Here is a 14,315-nt window from a genome sequence, read left to right on the forward strand (position 1 = left end):
TGGGCCGCACAGTGGCACAGCGGGTAGAGCTGCTGTCTCACAGCGCCAGAGACCTGGATTTGATCCTAACCTTGGGTGCTGTTTGTGTGGAGTTTGCACGTTCTACCTGTGACTGTGTGGGTTTCCTCCAAATGTTCCCGTTTCCTCCCACATCCCAAAAATGTGCATGTTTGTAGGCTTTAGTTTAGTTTAGTTTAGAGATACAGCGCGGAAACAGGCCCTTCGGCCCACTGGGTCTGCAGCAACCAGTGATCCCCACACATTAACACTACCCTACACCCACTGGGGACAATTTTTACATTTACCTAGCCAATTAACCTACAAACCTGTACGTCTTTGGAGTGTGGGAGGAAACCGAAGATCTCGGAGAAAACCCACGTTCACGGGGAGAACGTACAAACTCCATACAGACAGCACCCGTAGTCGGGATGGAACCCGGGTCTCTGGCACTGCAAGCGCTGTAAGGCAGCAACTCTACCGCTGCGCCATCATGACTGCTTATTGGCCTGTAAGTTTTCCTCTGTGTGTAGGAAGTAGATGAGAACGTGGGATAACAGAGAACTAGTGTGCAGAGTACACCCGGAGTTCTGCGTGGGCTCAGTGGGCCGAAGAGTCTGTTTCCATGCTGTGTCTCTAACAACTACATTTAAACTAAAAATGTAGTTTTTCACCTATTATCTACATTGGTAATTACTAGTCTTAAAAAGTTAATGTAGGAAAATAAGAGGAAAATGTGAACGGCAGGCATTATATTCCATGTGTCAAATTTCATGTTGAAAAAGAAAGTTTAAAAATATGCAGAAGCAAAACTCTATGTTCACAACACTATATAAAAAAAAGAGATAAAATGCTGGGGTAACTCAACGAGTCAGGCAGCATCTCTGGAGAACGTGGATAGGTAACGTTTCACAGAGTGCTGGAGTAACTCAGCGGGTCAGGCAGCATCTCTGGAGAACATGGATAGGTGACGTTTTGGGTCAGGACCTTTCATCAGTCTGATCAGTCTGAGGAGAAACATCGTCTATCCATGTTCTCCAGGTATGCTGCCTGACGCGCTGAGTTACGTCAGCATTGTGTGTCCCATGTACTGTACGACATAAGCTGTTACCAGAGGCACCAAATGTTGCTAGATGAAGAACAACTCAGTAAAATATACCCGTAGTACAGTCTGCTGGTTTAGCGGTGCAGAGAACTATCTGTGTATGTCTTGCACACTGACGCATCGCGGGATCCAGTATACGTGCTGAAGAACACACTTGAGCTTGTTCCTGCTGCTTCAGCAGCATAATGGGGAAATGCCACAGTACTGGAGCCTCCCACCATTGTCCCAGTGCCAAATCCCCTGGGCTGCATGCTTCAAAGTCAGATCATTTTCAATGGAATCTGCCCCAAGGGGAGACAATTGCCTAAATTGATTTGCTGTACATGAGGTAGTTTTTGCAACTTTGATATTGCAATACAATGTGTCTTTGCAAATGCTATACACTTCTCGGTCAGGGTTTGAGGGTGGCACGGTGGCACGGTGGCGCAGCGGTAGAGTTGCTGCCTCACAGCGCCAGAGACCCGGGTTCCATCCTGACTCCGGGTGCTGTTTGTACGGAGTGTGTATGTTCTCCCTGTGACCGCGTGGGTTTTCTCCAGGTGCTCTGGTTTCCTCTCACACTTCAGACGAGCAGGTTTGTAGGTTAATTGGCTTCGGTAAGTTGTAAAATTGTCCCGAGTGTGTAAGATAGTGCTAGTGTACCGGGTGATCACTGGTCGGCATGGACTCGATGGGCCGAATGGGCTGTTTCTGTGCTGGATCTCTAATATCTAACGGCTGATAACCGACTGGGTGGATGAGCTAAATTACAGGGAGATAATGAGTTGGGAAGTTTGATTTTGTTTTAAGATATGACATAATTTTCTTCGATAAGAGTGAAGAGGAAATACTTTGAACAAAAAGTAATGGCCTTCGACTTTCCATTAAGAGATTGTCGTTAACAACGATGCTGTTAAAATCCATGCCGTGAGTAATTATCAAAAAGCCAGTTGTATTTCACTTGTAAGGATCACCTTACATGGGTTGTGAATTTTGAGACCAAATTCAACATTAAATTATAAATAGATATTAGAACATTTTAGTCTATACTAGCTGAATGGAATGATTTAAGCTGGTAAACCTCGATATAACAATGTTGGAATTTTCCTCCTGGCTCTATACTTTCATCGTATGGCTGATTGCATTACCTGTCATATATTCAGTGAATTGCTTGTGTATTACCGTCTATAATGGCCTCTATTGTTCTTGCTTTAGTGTTACAAATATTTTCATTAAGCACCTATCATTTCCATTGTATCACTCTTCAGAGATTACGCTGACTGGGTTTTTACATACCGCCTTGAGATAGTGCATGGTTAAATAATTGAGATTGCTTTGAGCAAAAATGTAGCATTGAGAATGAAAGTATTTTCCTTCAGTCCTGTGCTGAATGAGTTCAGGACACTTTAGGAATCTTCAATAATGATACCACTTATTCATGTATGGTGCCATGATATAAAGAGACGTGGGTCTGAAGAAGGGCTCTGACCCAAAACGTCACCTAGCCATGTTCTCCAGAGATGCTGAAGACAGACACAAAATGCTGGAGTAACTCAGCTGAACTATTCTCTGGATAGAAGGGCGATGTCTTGGGTCGAGATCCTTCTTCAGAAAGGTTTCGACCCGAAATGTCACCCATTCAGTCTGAAGAAGGCTTTTGACCCGAAACGTCACCCATTCAGTCTGAAGAAGGGTCTCAACCCGAAATGTCACCCTTTCCTTCTATCCAGCGATGCTGCCTGTCCTGCTGAGCTACTCCAGCATTTTGTGTCTATCTTTGGGTGTAAACCAGCATCTGCAGTTCCTTCCCACACTTCTCCAGAGTTGCTGCCTGACTCACTGAGTTACCCACCAGAAGGGTCTCGACCCGAAACGTCACCCATTCCTTCTCTCTCTCTCGAGATGCTGCCTGACCCGCTGAGTTACTCCAGCATTTTGTGTTTCCCTTCGATTTGAACCAGCATCTGCAGTTATTTTCCTACACTGAGTTACTCCAATACTTTGGGAGTGTTCATTTGTGAGAGGACCCAGATCAGTCAGATAGGCCCCAGAAATCTAATGGGGATTCAGAAAATAGTTTTGTGCGTAGAAACTTGGGGAGGAGATGTTGAACTTGCTGTTGTTGGGAATGGGACATATGAACAATGTGGATGTATTTAAAGGAAGCTGAATAAGCTAATGGGGGGGGGGGGGGATCTTTATGCTGGCTTCACTGCAAGCATTAAGATGAAGTAAGATAAAAAGAGGCTTGTGCACAACATAAACACCGACATCTAATGGTTAGCAATTGGCCTTTGATGTTGATTCTCTAACATTCTTTGCATTTTCCCTCGAGTCATTATAATATAGTCTATTTTGAGGGCTAGAATTTATACTGTTTGCTAATCGGAGTAAAATAAAAGTGCCAGTGTAAAATTAGAGCACTGAAGAAATCATGGATTAACTAGGGTACGAGCCAGGGTAATTCACCTCTACCCCATTGCGGACATTGGACTTTGTCTGTGGAGCTGATGCGCTACAATGCTGAGAACTATATTCTGCACTCTGTATCTCCCCCTTTGCTCTATCTATTGTACTAGAGTTTTAACTGATTGTGTCTATGTATATGGTGTACAGGGCGGCTTAGAGGCGTAGCAGTAGAGCTGCTGCCTCACAGTGCCAGAGACCCAGGTTCTATCCTGACTCTGGTGCTGTGCTGACTATGCTGACTGAGCTTGTATGTTTTCCCTGTGCCCGTGTGGGTTTTCTCCGGGTGCTCCGGTTTCCTCCCACACCCCAAAGAGGTGCATGTCTGTAGGTTAATTGGCTTTGGTAAAATTGTAAATAGTCCCTAGTGTGTAGGATAATGTTTGGCGTACAGGGTGATCGCTGGTCTGCATGGATTCGGTGCACTGAAGGGCCGAGCTGTGCCTCTAAAGTAAATCTGATCTCATTGGATAGCATGCAAAACAATGCTTGTCACTGTACCTCAGTACACATGGATGATCCTGTGAGGCTTGTAGGTTTTCAATAGAATCAGCACAGCAGAATAAACTCATGATAAAGGGAGCATCTATACAGCCCTCAAGACATCCCTGTGCTTTCTGGCACGATACTGATTTCAGCACAAACTTGTCCCAACTTCCTCACTCCCAAATAAGGGACAAAGGGTGAGGTCACCGCCCCACTCCCCACGTGACCTCACCCTTTGTCCCTTATTTGGGAGTGAGGAAGTTGGCAACCCTACAAATAAGGGACTAGGGCGGTCCCGTACGGGACAAATCAATTTAGCCCAAAATACGGGACAGTTGGCAACCCTATGGGCAAGTCTTCCAGCCCTTAAATGCCAGCGGTTGCCTGTAATTTCACATTATTAGCTTGTGGCACAGATTCCACAAACACCTTTATTGTCCAGCCTGTGGTTGCTGAACCTTTTAAGAGTTGAACTGACGTAAAAGATAAATCCAAGTAAAGAAAGGACGGGAAGGATTGGCTGTAATCCAAGACAGATAATCCTTCTACACATGCAGGAATGCAGTCATCTCCAGAGTCAGTGTTCGCTGTTTTGGCGTACGGGTAATTTCATTCACAGTGCATGTCCTGGCCAGAAAGTGCAGCCACCATTGCTCCCAAGTCATACAGGTCCACCCTCTACCCCAGTGTTTAGCGGTGTCAGGTAAGGCTTCTCCATCAAGAGATGGCCAAGGCACTTATTGTTTCGTTTGGAGATACAGCGCAGAAACAGGCCCTTTGCCCACCCAGCCTGCACCAACCAGTGCTTCCCACACACTAACACTACCCTACACACACTACGGACAATTTACAAATTTTATCGAAGCCAATTAGCCTACAAAGCTGTACAGTACATCTTTGGTGTGTGGGAGGAAACGAGGGAAAACCCGCGCAGATCACGGGGAGAACGTACAAACTCCATACAGATGGCACCCGTAGTCAGTATTGAACCCTGGTCTCTGGCGCTGTAAAGCAGCAACTCTACCACTGCGCCACTATGCCGCACACAATATGAAACGAGTACAAGCCAGAACACAAGACTTTGCCTATTGTGTGAATTTAGGGAGGCACAGTGGTGCAGCGAATAGACCTGCTGCCTCATAGCGCCAGAGTCCCAGGGTCCATGCTAGGGGTGCCAACTTTCTCACTCCCAAATAAGGGACAAAGGGTGACGTCACCGCCCCGCGCCCCACGTGACCTCACCCAGCAAGCGGCCACGTGCTCCCGCTCCACCAATGGCAGCCGCCCAGGCCTGGAGATGGATTGCTACGCAACCTCCGTTAGGCGGCGACGGGCTTGCACTGTCTGGGACTACAGCGGCCCCCGGGCTACAGTGTCCGGGCCTCTAGTGTCCAGGCCTACAGTGTCCGGGCCTACAGTGTCCAGGCCTACAGCGGCCCCCGGGCTACAGTGTCTGGGCCAGGTGCTCCCGCTCCACCAATGGTGATGTCACCTTGTCCCGTATTTGGGAGTGAGGAAGTTGGCAACCCTACTTGCACATAACAATGATATTGTTTTTGCAGTGACTTCTGTGTAATGGCTGGGCGATCAGAGGTCTCTTTTACTTTGCTGTAGCCAAATTCACGCTGAATCATGCATGCACAAATTAAATTTGCTGTCCATCCGACCCACAACTCCATCTTTGGGTCAAAACAGAAAGTGCTGGAGGAACTCAGTGGGTTGGGCAGCATCTGTGGAGGGAATGGACGGGCAACGTTTTGGGTCGGTGACCCTTCTTCAGACCATCTTCAGTAGTTTCAAGAAGGGTCCTGACCCAAAACATGTCTGTTCATTCCCTTCCACAGATGCTGCCTGACCACCGGCGTTCCTCCAGCATTTTGTGTTTTGCTTAAGATTCCAGCCTCTGTGGTCTGTTGCGTCTCCATATTCGGGTCCATTGGTATCAACAGTGCAGATGGGCATGACCCACGTCAAGAGCCAAGAATGGTTTATTGTCACATGTCCCAAAATGGAACAATTAAATTCTTACTTTCAGCTTCACAACAGATATATTACTCAGTAAAACTGATGCCATTACACGCACACACACACACACACACACACACACACACACACACACACGCACACCATAGATGAATGTCTCTATGAGTTTGTGATCTCAATGGCTGGTCTTTGATTGAATATATGGGTGTGAACCCAATTCTCCTTATCCCGTTCCCCTTCCACCTATACCCACTTTCCACCTTCCATCTTCCTCTGGCTTCACTTTTCACTTTTCTTATCTCACAGCCTTTTATCCTATCCTCTGCCCTTTGCCACCCATCTGCCAATGAACCCCGTCTCACCTGTACCCACCTTTCACTCACCAGACTTTGTCCCGCCCCCACCTCACTCTTCCAGCTTTCTCCCCCTCTACTCCAATCAGTCTGAAGAAGGGTCCCGACCCGAAACGTCACCTGGGCATTCCCTCCAGATGGGCTGCCTGACCCGCTGAGTTATTCCAGCACTTTGTGGCTTTTTTTTGTTGTAAACCAGCATCTGCAGTTCCTTGCATCGCCATCGAATGTTATCCTTTTGCCATCTCGGAATTCAATGCAGATGTGAACCAGGATTTATCTGGCAAAAGTAAGATGACAGAAAAACAGAATAACATAGAGGATAATGGAATTCCAAGCTAAACATTGGTTTATCCCAGTAGAAAGGAAAAGAAACTCCAGAGATGGTTTTAATGCATCACAGCCGTACAATTGAAAGACAACCACAACTGAACCACAGCGACATGATACAATTAATACTCTTTAATTAAAATGTTGAAATAAAGGTAATTAAAAGATGCGTCTGCCTGTGCCCATTATCTCTGCTTAGGAATTATCCCAAGATGTCTGTACTTGTTTGTGCTTTGAGGGTCTGTGTGATACCTCCGTGGTTGCAAATGATAGGAGTGCTCAGTAGTTGGAGAAGCCCACACTAATCTGGGCAGAATTAAGCTCTTTGTAATTAACTGAGCAATATTACTCATATGGGAGTGTGCTGTCTTAAATTGAAAAAAGCACTTCTTTGCACTGAGCAGAAGCTAGCAGAAGCTGGGAAGTCTACAGGGAACTGTCAATGGGTTTATTTTGACTACTAATTTCCCAGTTGTACTCTCAATTCTAATATGTATGTGTGATTATTCCAAAGTAAGGGGAAAATATACAATTGATAGCAAAACCCTTAACAGCATGGGGTCCATGTCTATAACTCCATAAGTCTGCACAGGACAAGCAGATAGAGTGGGGAGAATATTGTTTAGAATTAAGGTTTATCATCATGACGTGTACCAAGGTATGGTTAAAAGCTTTGTTTTGCATGCCATCCAAACAGATCAGATATACCATACATTGATACAATCAAGTCCAACTCATGTACAATATGTCGAGCAAAGGGGAAGAAACAGAGTGCAGTATATAGGTCTCAGGATTCAGTTCCATTGACAAATGTCCAATGTCTGCAATGGGGTAGAGGTGAATCGGACAGTACCCCAGCTTATGGAAGGACCGTTCAGAAGCCTGATAACAGAGGGGAAGAAGCTGTTCCTGAGTCTGATGGTCCACGTCTTCAGGCTTCTGTACCTTCTGGGCATTTTGGAGTAACTTCTGTCACCATGCAAGAAAAGTGACATTCAATTTACACAAAGCAACCCTGAACGAATAAGTGATCCGGAAAGATTTTTCAATGAAGTTGATTGAGGGATAATCTTTTCCTCATAATTGTTCCATGGGATGTTTTTACATCCGCCTGCGAGAGCTGGTTTCAATGGTTCAACTTGTGAGATGGTTCTGTCAGGCAACCATAGTCACACATTCCCTTAAGAGTTGGCACAGTGGTGGGATGGTAGAGTTGCCGCCTGTCAGTGCCAGAGACCTGGCCTCATCCCGTCTGTGCATAGTTTACACATTCACCCTGTGACTGTGTGGGTTTTCTCTGGGTGATCCAGTTTCCTCCCATACTCCAAAGATATGCAGGTGTGTAGGTTAATTGGCCCACTGTAAATTGCCCTTAGTGTGTCGGGAGTGGATTAGAAAGTGGGATATTAGTGTTTTTTTAAATTTGGGAAAAAATTATAAAATTGCCTCTACTCTGTAGGATAGAACTAGTGTACGGTTGATCGCTGGTCGACGTGGACTCGGTGGGCCAAAGGGGCCTGTTTCCACACTGTATCTCTAATCTAAACTAAGTTAGCCAGATCTCAAATCTCCGGAGTAGGGTTTTGAAGGTATGAGGGTTGAGAATGTTACAGTTTCAGTTTGAGATGAGTTTGCTCCTTTCAGTCTCTTATTGGCCCGGCTTACTCCGCCAGCTCCTGGCTATACAACACGATCTTATGTAACTGCTTGCTCCACATATGTCAGTAGGCAGACGCACAGTGAGAACAGATGCACTCGTTCAACACCATCGGCAGCTTTTGTCAGCGAGTCTGCCTGCAGGGAACAATGAAGTTCTGCAGAGCTCCGATCTCAGTAGACCTTTAAAAATGAAAATTAACCCAATCAACAACATTCGATAGATAAATTGAGATTTAATAAATTGGAGGTTTGCTGGGATGTAATTTAGTTCTGTAATTCTGGGCGGCTTGGGTTGCACGTGCAACGTTGTGTGTTACTTAACCTCGCATGGAAGATGCAATAGTTGGCTTGGTTGCGGTGTCAAAGAACACCCATAGCTTGAGTTGCTGCGTGGCACACCCGTGAAGCCCGCGCGGAGAGATTGGATCTCACTTCTCCACGAGTGCGGAGAGAACTGTTAATCTCAGGAAACACCAGAACGGTGCAAAATCATCCTTCCCATTTTATCTGGAGGAAAATCTTCATCGCAGAAATCAGCACAGAAAGAGAAAGCCTGTGCAAGCTGATTATCAATACTTTTTTTTTTTTACATTCCCCTAATTCCATTTCCACAGAACATTTATGGCTTTAATATAATAAGAATCAGGTTTGCAAAATTCACAAGAGACTTGGTCCTGTCTTTCAGGATGAAACCATCATCGGCACGATCGCCTGAGTTAACTTCCTGACATTTCCTGTGCAATGTCATTATTAAAAGAGCTTGTTGTCAGCAAAACCCCCATTGATCACAGACTGACTGTGAATGAGGAAGAAGATAGACACAAAGTGCCGGACTAACCCTGTGGGTCGGGCAGCATCTGGAGCAAAGGAATAGGTGACGTTTCTGGTCAAGACCCTTCTTCAGACTGAGAGTCAGTGGGGGGGAGGGAAATTAGCGGTATGAAAAGATACAGAACAAATCAGAGCCGGCACCGATGACTCCAGAAAGGTGGAGCCCACAATGGTCCATTGTGGGCTGTGGAAGAGGTGATAACGCAGGAGAACATACAGTGAAACTAGCAGGATGATTAGAGGGGGGGGGGGGGGGGGGGGGGGGAGGGACGGATTGATAGGGAATGGAAGGGTTATTTCGAATTAGAGAAATCAAATTCATACCACTGGGTTGTAAGCTGCCCAAGTGAAATATAAGGTGCTGTTCCTCCAATCTGCTTGTTTCTGTGCATTTTGCAGCTTTTTGTGTGTATCTTCGATGTAAACCAGCATCTGCAGTTTCTTCTTATACAAATCAAGAATTTGTCTATCTCTGCCTTAACAATATCAACTGACTTGGCCTCCACAGCCCTCTGTGGCAATGAGTTTCACAGATTAACTACCCTCTGACGAAAGAAGTTCCTCCTCACCTCCTTTCTAAAAGAGCGCCCTTTAATTCTGAGGCTCTGACCTCTGGTGCTAGACTCCCCCACCAGTGGAAACATCCTCTCCACATCCACTCTATCTACTTTCATTATTTTGTAAGTTTCATTATTCTGTAAGTTTCAATGAGGTTCCCCCTCAACCTTCTAAACTCCAGCGAGTGCAGGCCCAGTGCTGTCAAACACTCATCATATGCTAACCCACTGTTCTCTCTTGTTCTCTCTTTCTCCAGGATAGTGACAACAACAAGGTCTGTTCCTTGTACTCCTACCGCAATGCAACTACCTCACCGCACAAGCCCGACGAAGGAGGCCGTGACCGCAGTGACGTGATCTCTGGGGCAGCGTTTGGAACACCCGAGCGGCGCAAAGGAAGCTTAGCTGACGTGGTGGACACTCTCAAGCAGAAGAAGCTGGAGGAGATGACAAAGACCGAGCAAGACGGTAGGCCTGGCTTCATTCTCCCTCTTCAGTATGTAAGTGGTGAGCAGAACCATCTCCAAGACCAGGACTAGACACAGTGGATGTGGAGAAGAGGATGCTTCCACTGGTGGGAGAGTCTAGGGCAGAGGGCATAGCCTCAGAGTATAAGGAAAGGAGATGAGGAGGAATTTCTTTAGACAGAGGGTGGTGATTCTGTGGAATTCGTTGCCAATGGAGACCAAGATATTGGGTATTTTTAAAGTGGACATTGACAGGTTCTTGATTAGTGAGAGTATCAATAACAACATCAGCAACATTGATTTTTTTGTAGAGGCACAAGGAACTCAGAATAAAAGGACGTACTTGGAGCCGAGGAGGAATTTCTTTCAGCAGAGGGTGATGAATCTGTGGATTCACTTTCACAGACGGCTGTGGAAGTTGTCATTGGGTATTTATAAGGTGGAGATGATAGATTCGTGATTAGTACGGGTGTCAGCGGTTATGGGGAGAAGGCAGGAGAATGGGGTTGGGGGGGAAAGATAGATCAGCTATGAGTGAATGGTGGAGTAGACTCGATGGGCCGAATGGCCAAACTTTTCTAATACGTCTTATCGTCATATTTTGACTGAGGAGCGATATTGATGTAGTTATAATGGATGGTTGCCATAGTAATAATACTGTGATCCATTAGAGAGTTCAAGGTCAATTCGAGAGTTTAGTTTGCATTCCTTTTTGATATATTTCTGAAATCACGGAATACCAAAATTCTTCGATCTTCACTCTCCACCACCTTTGTTCTTTGTTATTTGTGAGTAGCTTCAGGCTAATAAGACCGATCTTATGTATAATTTACAATTTCATGCCAAGAAAAAAGCTGTTGCACCGTATCATTCATGTTTCACCTCTGTGATTGTGCGGACAGTCAGCCACAACAACTAATTCACATCAGTAACTAACTGGGTACAGCAAGAGAAATTTCAGAGAACCTCTCTGTTAATGTATAGGTAAAACTCTCTTGTATTATCAGTTAGAGCATGACAGTTGTATCAATGGCACAGCAGTGCAGCGGTAGAGTTGCTGCATCACAGCGCAAGGGACCCGGGTTCGATCCTGACTACAGTGTTTGTATGTTCTCCCTGTGACCTGTGTGGGGTTTTTCTGGGTGCTCCTGTATCCTCCCACACTCCAAAGACATACCGGTTTGTAGGTTAATTGGCTTTGGTAAAATTATAAATTGTCCCAAGTGTGTAGGATAGTGCTCGTGTACAGGGATCGCTGGTCGGCACGGACTCGGTGGGCTGAAGGGCCTGTTAACGCGCTGCATCTCTAAAGTCTAAAGTCATAAATAAACTTTTGTATGTTGATTTTCATGTGTAGTGACCCATTTGCAAATGATGAGTCACAGACAAAGGCAGGACGAACTAGTTAATAGCCAGCCTTTCCACACAAAAGGCTGAATTATAATTTTCGCCTTTTTTGGGAATGAAAATAGACTTTTTAATTTGGAGAAATGTCTAATTAAAATATCTTTGTATGGGCTGTCAGGAAAAATATTTTGTAATAAAAATTTATAGTTAGCAGTGTTATGAATTGCAATGCCTCAGAACAAAGGGTTTTAAGTTTAGGATTAGATTTATTATTAGAAACAGAAACATAGAAAATAGGTGCAGGAGGAGGCCATTTGGCCCTTCGAGCAAGCACCGCCATTCATTGTGATCATGGCTGATCATCCACAATCAGTAACCCATGCCTGCCTTCTCCCCATGTCCCCTGAATCCGCTAGCCCCTAGAGCTCTATCTAACATATGTACCGAGGTATTTTGTTTTGCAAGCTATCCAAACTGATCAGATGTACCTTACATATATACACTTAAGTCAAACTCAAGTACATGGATAGAGTAAAGATACAGAGAGCAGAACGTACTGTAGAAACAAGGAACTGCAGATGCTGGTTTACCAAGGAAAGAAACAAAATGCTGGAGTAACTCAATGGGTCAGGCAGCAACCCTGGAGAAATGTCACCTATCCATGTTCTCCGGAGATGCTGCCTGACCCGCTGAGTTACTCCAGCATTTTGTATCTATCCCTGGAGAACATGGATAGGTGACATTTTGGGACCCGACCCCAAGCATCACCTGTCCATGTTCTCCAGGGATGCTGCCTGACTTGGTGAGTTATTCCAGCACTTTGTGTCTTCCCCAGATTGTAGAATATAGTTCTCAGGACTGTATCGTGCTGCAGTACATCAGTTCCATTTTGATACATGGCACTTCTTTCAAAGACTCGAAGGAAATTTCTGTGCAGGAGAGTTTGCTATTTTAACCAATATCTTCTCCAATGACGTCTAAAGTGGCAAATATGTCCCATCAACGGACCTCTCCCCCAAATCCTCCTATCTCCTGTGTGATAGATCACATCATAAAGCTTCGAAGATTGATTTATTATTGGACTTGAATGTCGTGCACTTGTGACACCAGAAACTGGGTTGGAATCAGCCAGATTTATTTTATGTTGGACTCTTAAAACTGATGGATGACCAATCTTCTCTGCTGAATGGATGCGCAGGTACTACAAAGGCCGTGGGGTTGTGAGCATTTTATCAAGCACCTCGTTAGACTTCATCAATCAGTTAGATTGTCCACAGAGTCCAGACCTACTCAAATTTTCTGAAGCCACCCTTCACTTGCTACAAGCTTTGCAAGGTTAACAACAAGCAATAACAATAATGCCAACTGGAATAGCAATTCACAGGGATTAGATTGCAATACAACAGATATAGACAGGTTTGTAGCCTCATATAGAACAATACAGCACAGGAACTGGCCCTTCGGCCCACAATGTCTGTGCCAAACAGGATACCAAGATAAACTAACCTCCTGCGCCTGCATGTGATCCATATCCCTCCATTCCCTGAATATCCATGTGCCAGCTCCAAAATTCTCTTAAATGCCCCAATTGTATCTGCCTCCACCACCACCCCTGGCAGCATCTTCCAGGCACTCAATATCATCTATGTTAAAAAAATTATCCCTTGACAGAACCTGGGGCCACAGTCTAAGAATAAAGGGGAGGCCATTTAAAACTGAGGTGAGAAAAACTTTTTCACCCAGAGAGTTGTGAATTTGTGGAATTCTCTGCCACAGAAGGCAGTGGAGGCCAAATCACTGGATGGATTTAAAAGAGAGTTGGATAGAGCTCTGGGGGCTAGTGGAATCAAGGGATATGGGGAGAAGGCAGGCACGTGTCACTGATTGTGGATGATCAGCCATGATCACAATGAATGGCGGTGCTGGCTCGCAGGGCCAAAGGGCCTCCTCCTGCACCTATTTTCTATGTTTCTATGTTTCTGTGACATTTCCACCCGGGGAGAAAGGTTCTGACTGTTTATCCAATCTATGCCTCTCAGCATTTTATACACTTCTATCAGGTTCTTTCTGGAGTTCACAGTTTCTCCCAGTGACCGCGTGGGTTTCCTCCAGGTGCTCTGGTTTCCACCCGCATCCCAAAGATGTGCGGGTTTGTAGGTTAATCTGCCTCTGTAAATTGCTCTGTGTGTAGGAAGATGAAAAAGTGGGATAACATTCGTGTGAATGGGTGATCGATGGTCAACATGGACTCGGTAGGCCAAAGGACTGTTTCCATGCTGTATCTTTCAAAAATATCCAAACAAATCAAAAACATTTGAGAAGGGCTGATACCATAACAAAAAAGCACTGTTTGCTTATACCAGGCAGGCACGGTGGTGCAGTGGTAGATTGCTGCCTTACAGCAAATGCAGCTCCGGAGACCCGAGTTCAATCCCGATTGCGGGTGCTGTCTGTACGGAGTTTGTACGTTCTCCCCGTGACCTGCGTGGGTTTTCTCCGAGATCTTTGGTTTCCACCCACACTCCAAAGACGTAGAGGTTTGTAGGTTAATAGGCTTTGTAAATGTAAAAATTGTCCCTAGTGGGTGTAGGATAGTGTTAATGTGCGGGAATCGCCGGTCGGCGCGGACTCGGTGGGCCAAAGGGCCTGTTTCCACGCTGTATCTCTAAACTAAACTAAAATATACTAAACCATTACCCGAACTGAGATTCAACCGAAGAAGTGTTCGGTCGTGAAACGTCATCTATCCATGTTC

General features: G+C 45.4%; 1 protein-coding gene across 10 annotated transcripts in view; it reads left to right on the forward strand.

Moving 5' to 3' along the window:
* The window catches only part of sox6 (SRY-box transcription factor 6), a 642,359-nt gene that overhangs the window by 309,778 nt on the left and 318,266 nt on the right, over positions 1-14,315 (forward strand). For all 10 annotated transcript variants that reach the window (XM_078414965.1, XM_078414966.1, XM_078414964.1 and 7 more), the window contains one exon: positions 10,004-10,214. In XM_078414965.1, the coding sequence (XP_078271091.1) occupies positions 10,004-10,214 (211 nt within the window). The remainder of the gene's footprint in view (positions 1-10,003; positions 10,215-14,315) is intronic.

Source organism: Rhinoraja longicauda, chromosome 18 (genome assembly GCF_053455715.1).
Source record: "Rhinoraja longicauda isolate Sanriku21f chromosome 18, sRhiLon1.1, whole genome shotgun sequence".
NCBI lineage: Eukaryota > Metazoa > Chordata > Chondrichthyes > Rajiformes > Arhynchobatidae > Rhinoraja > Rhinoraja longicauda.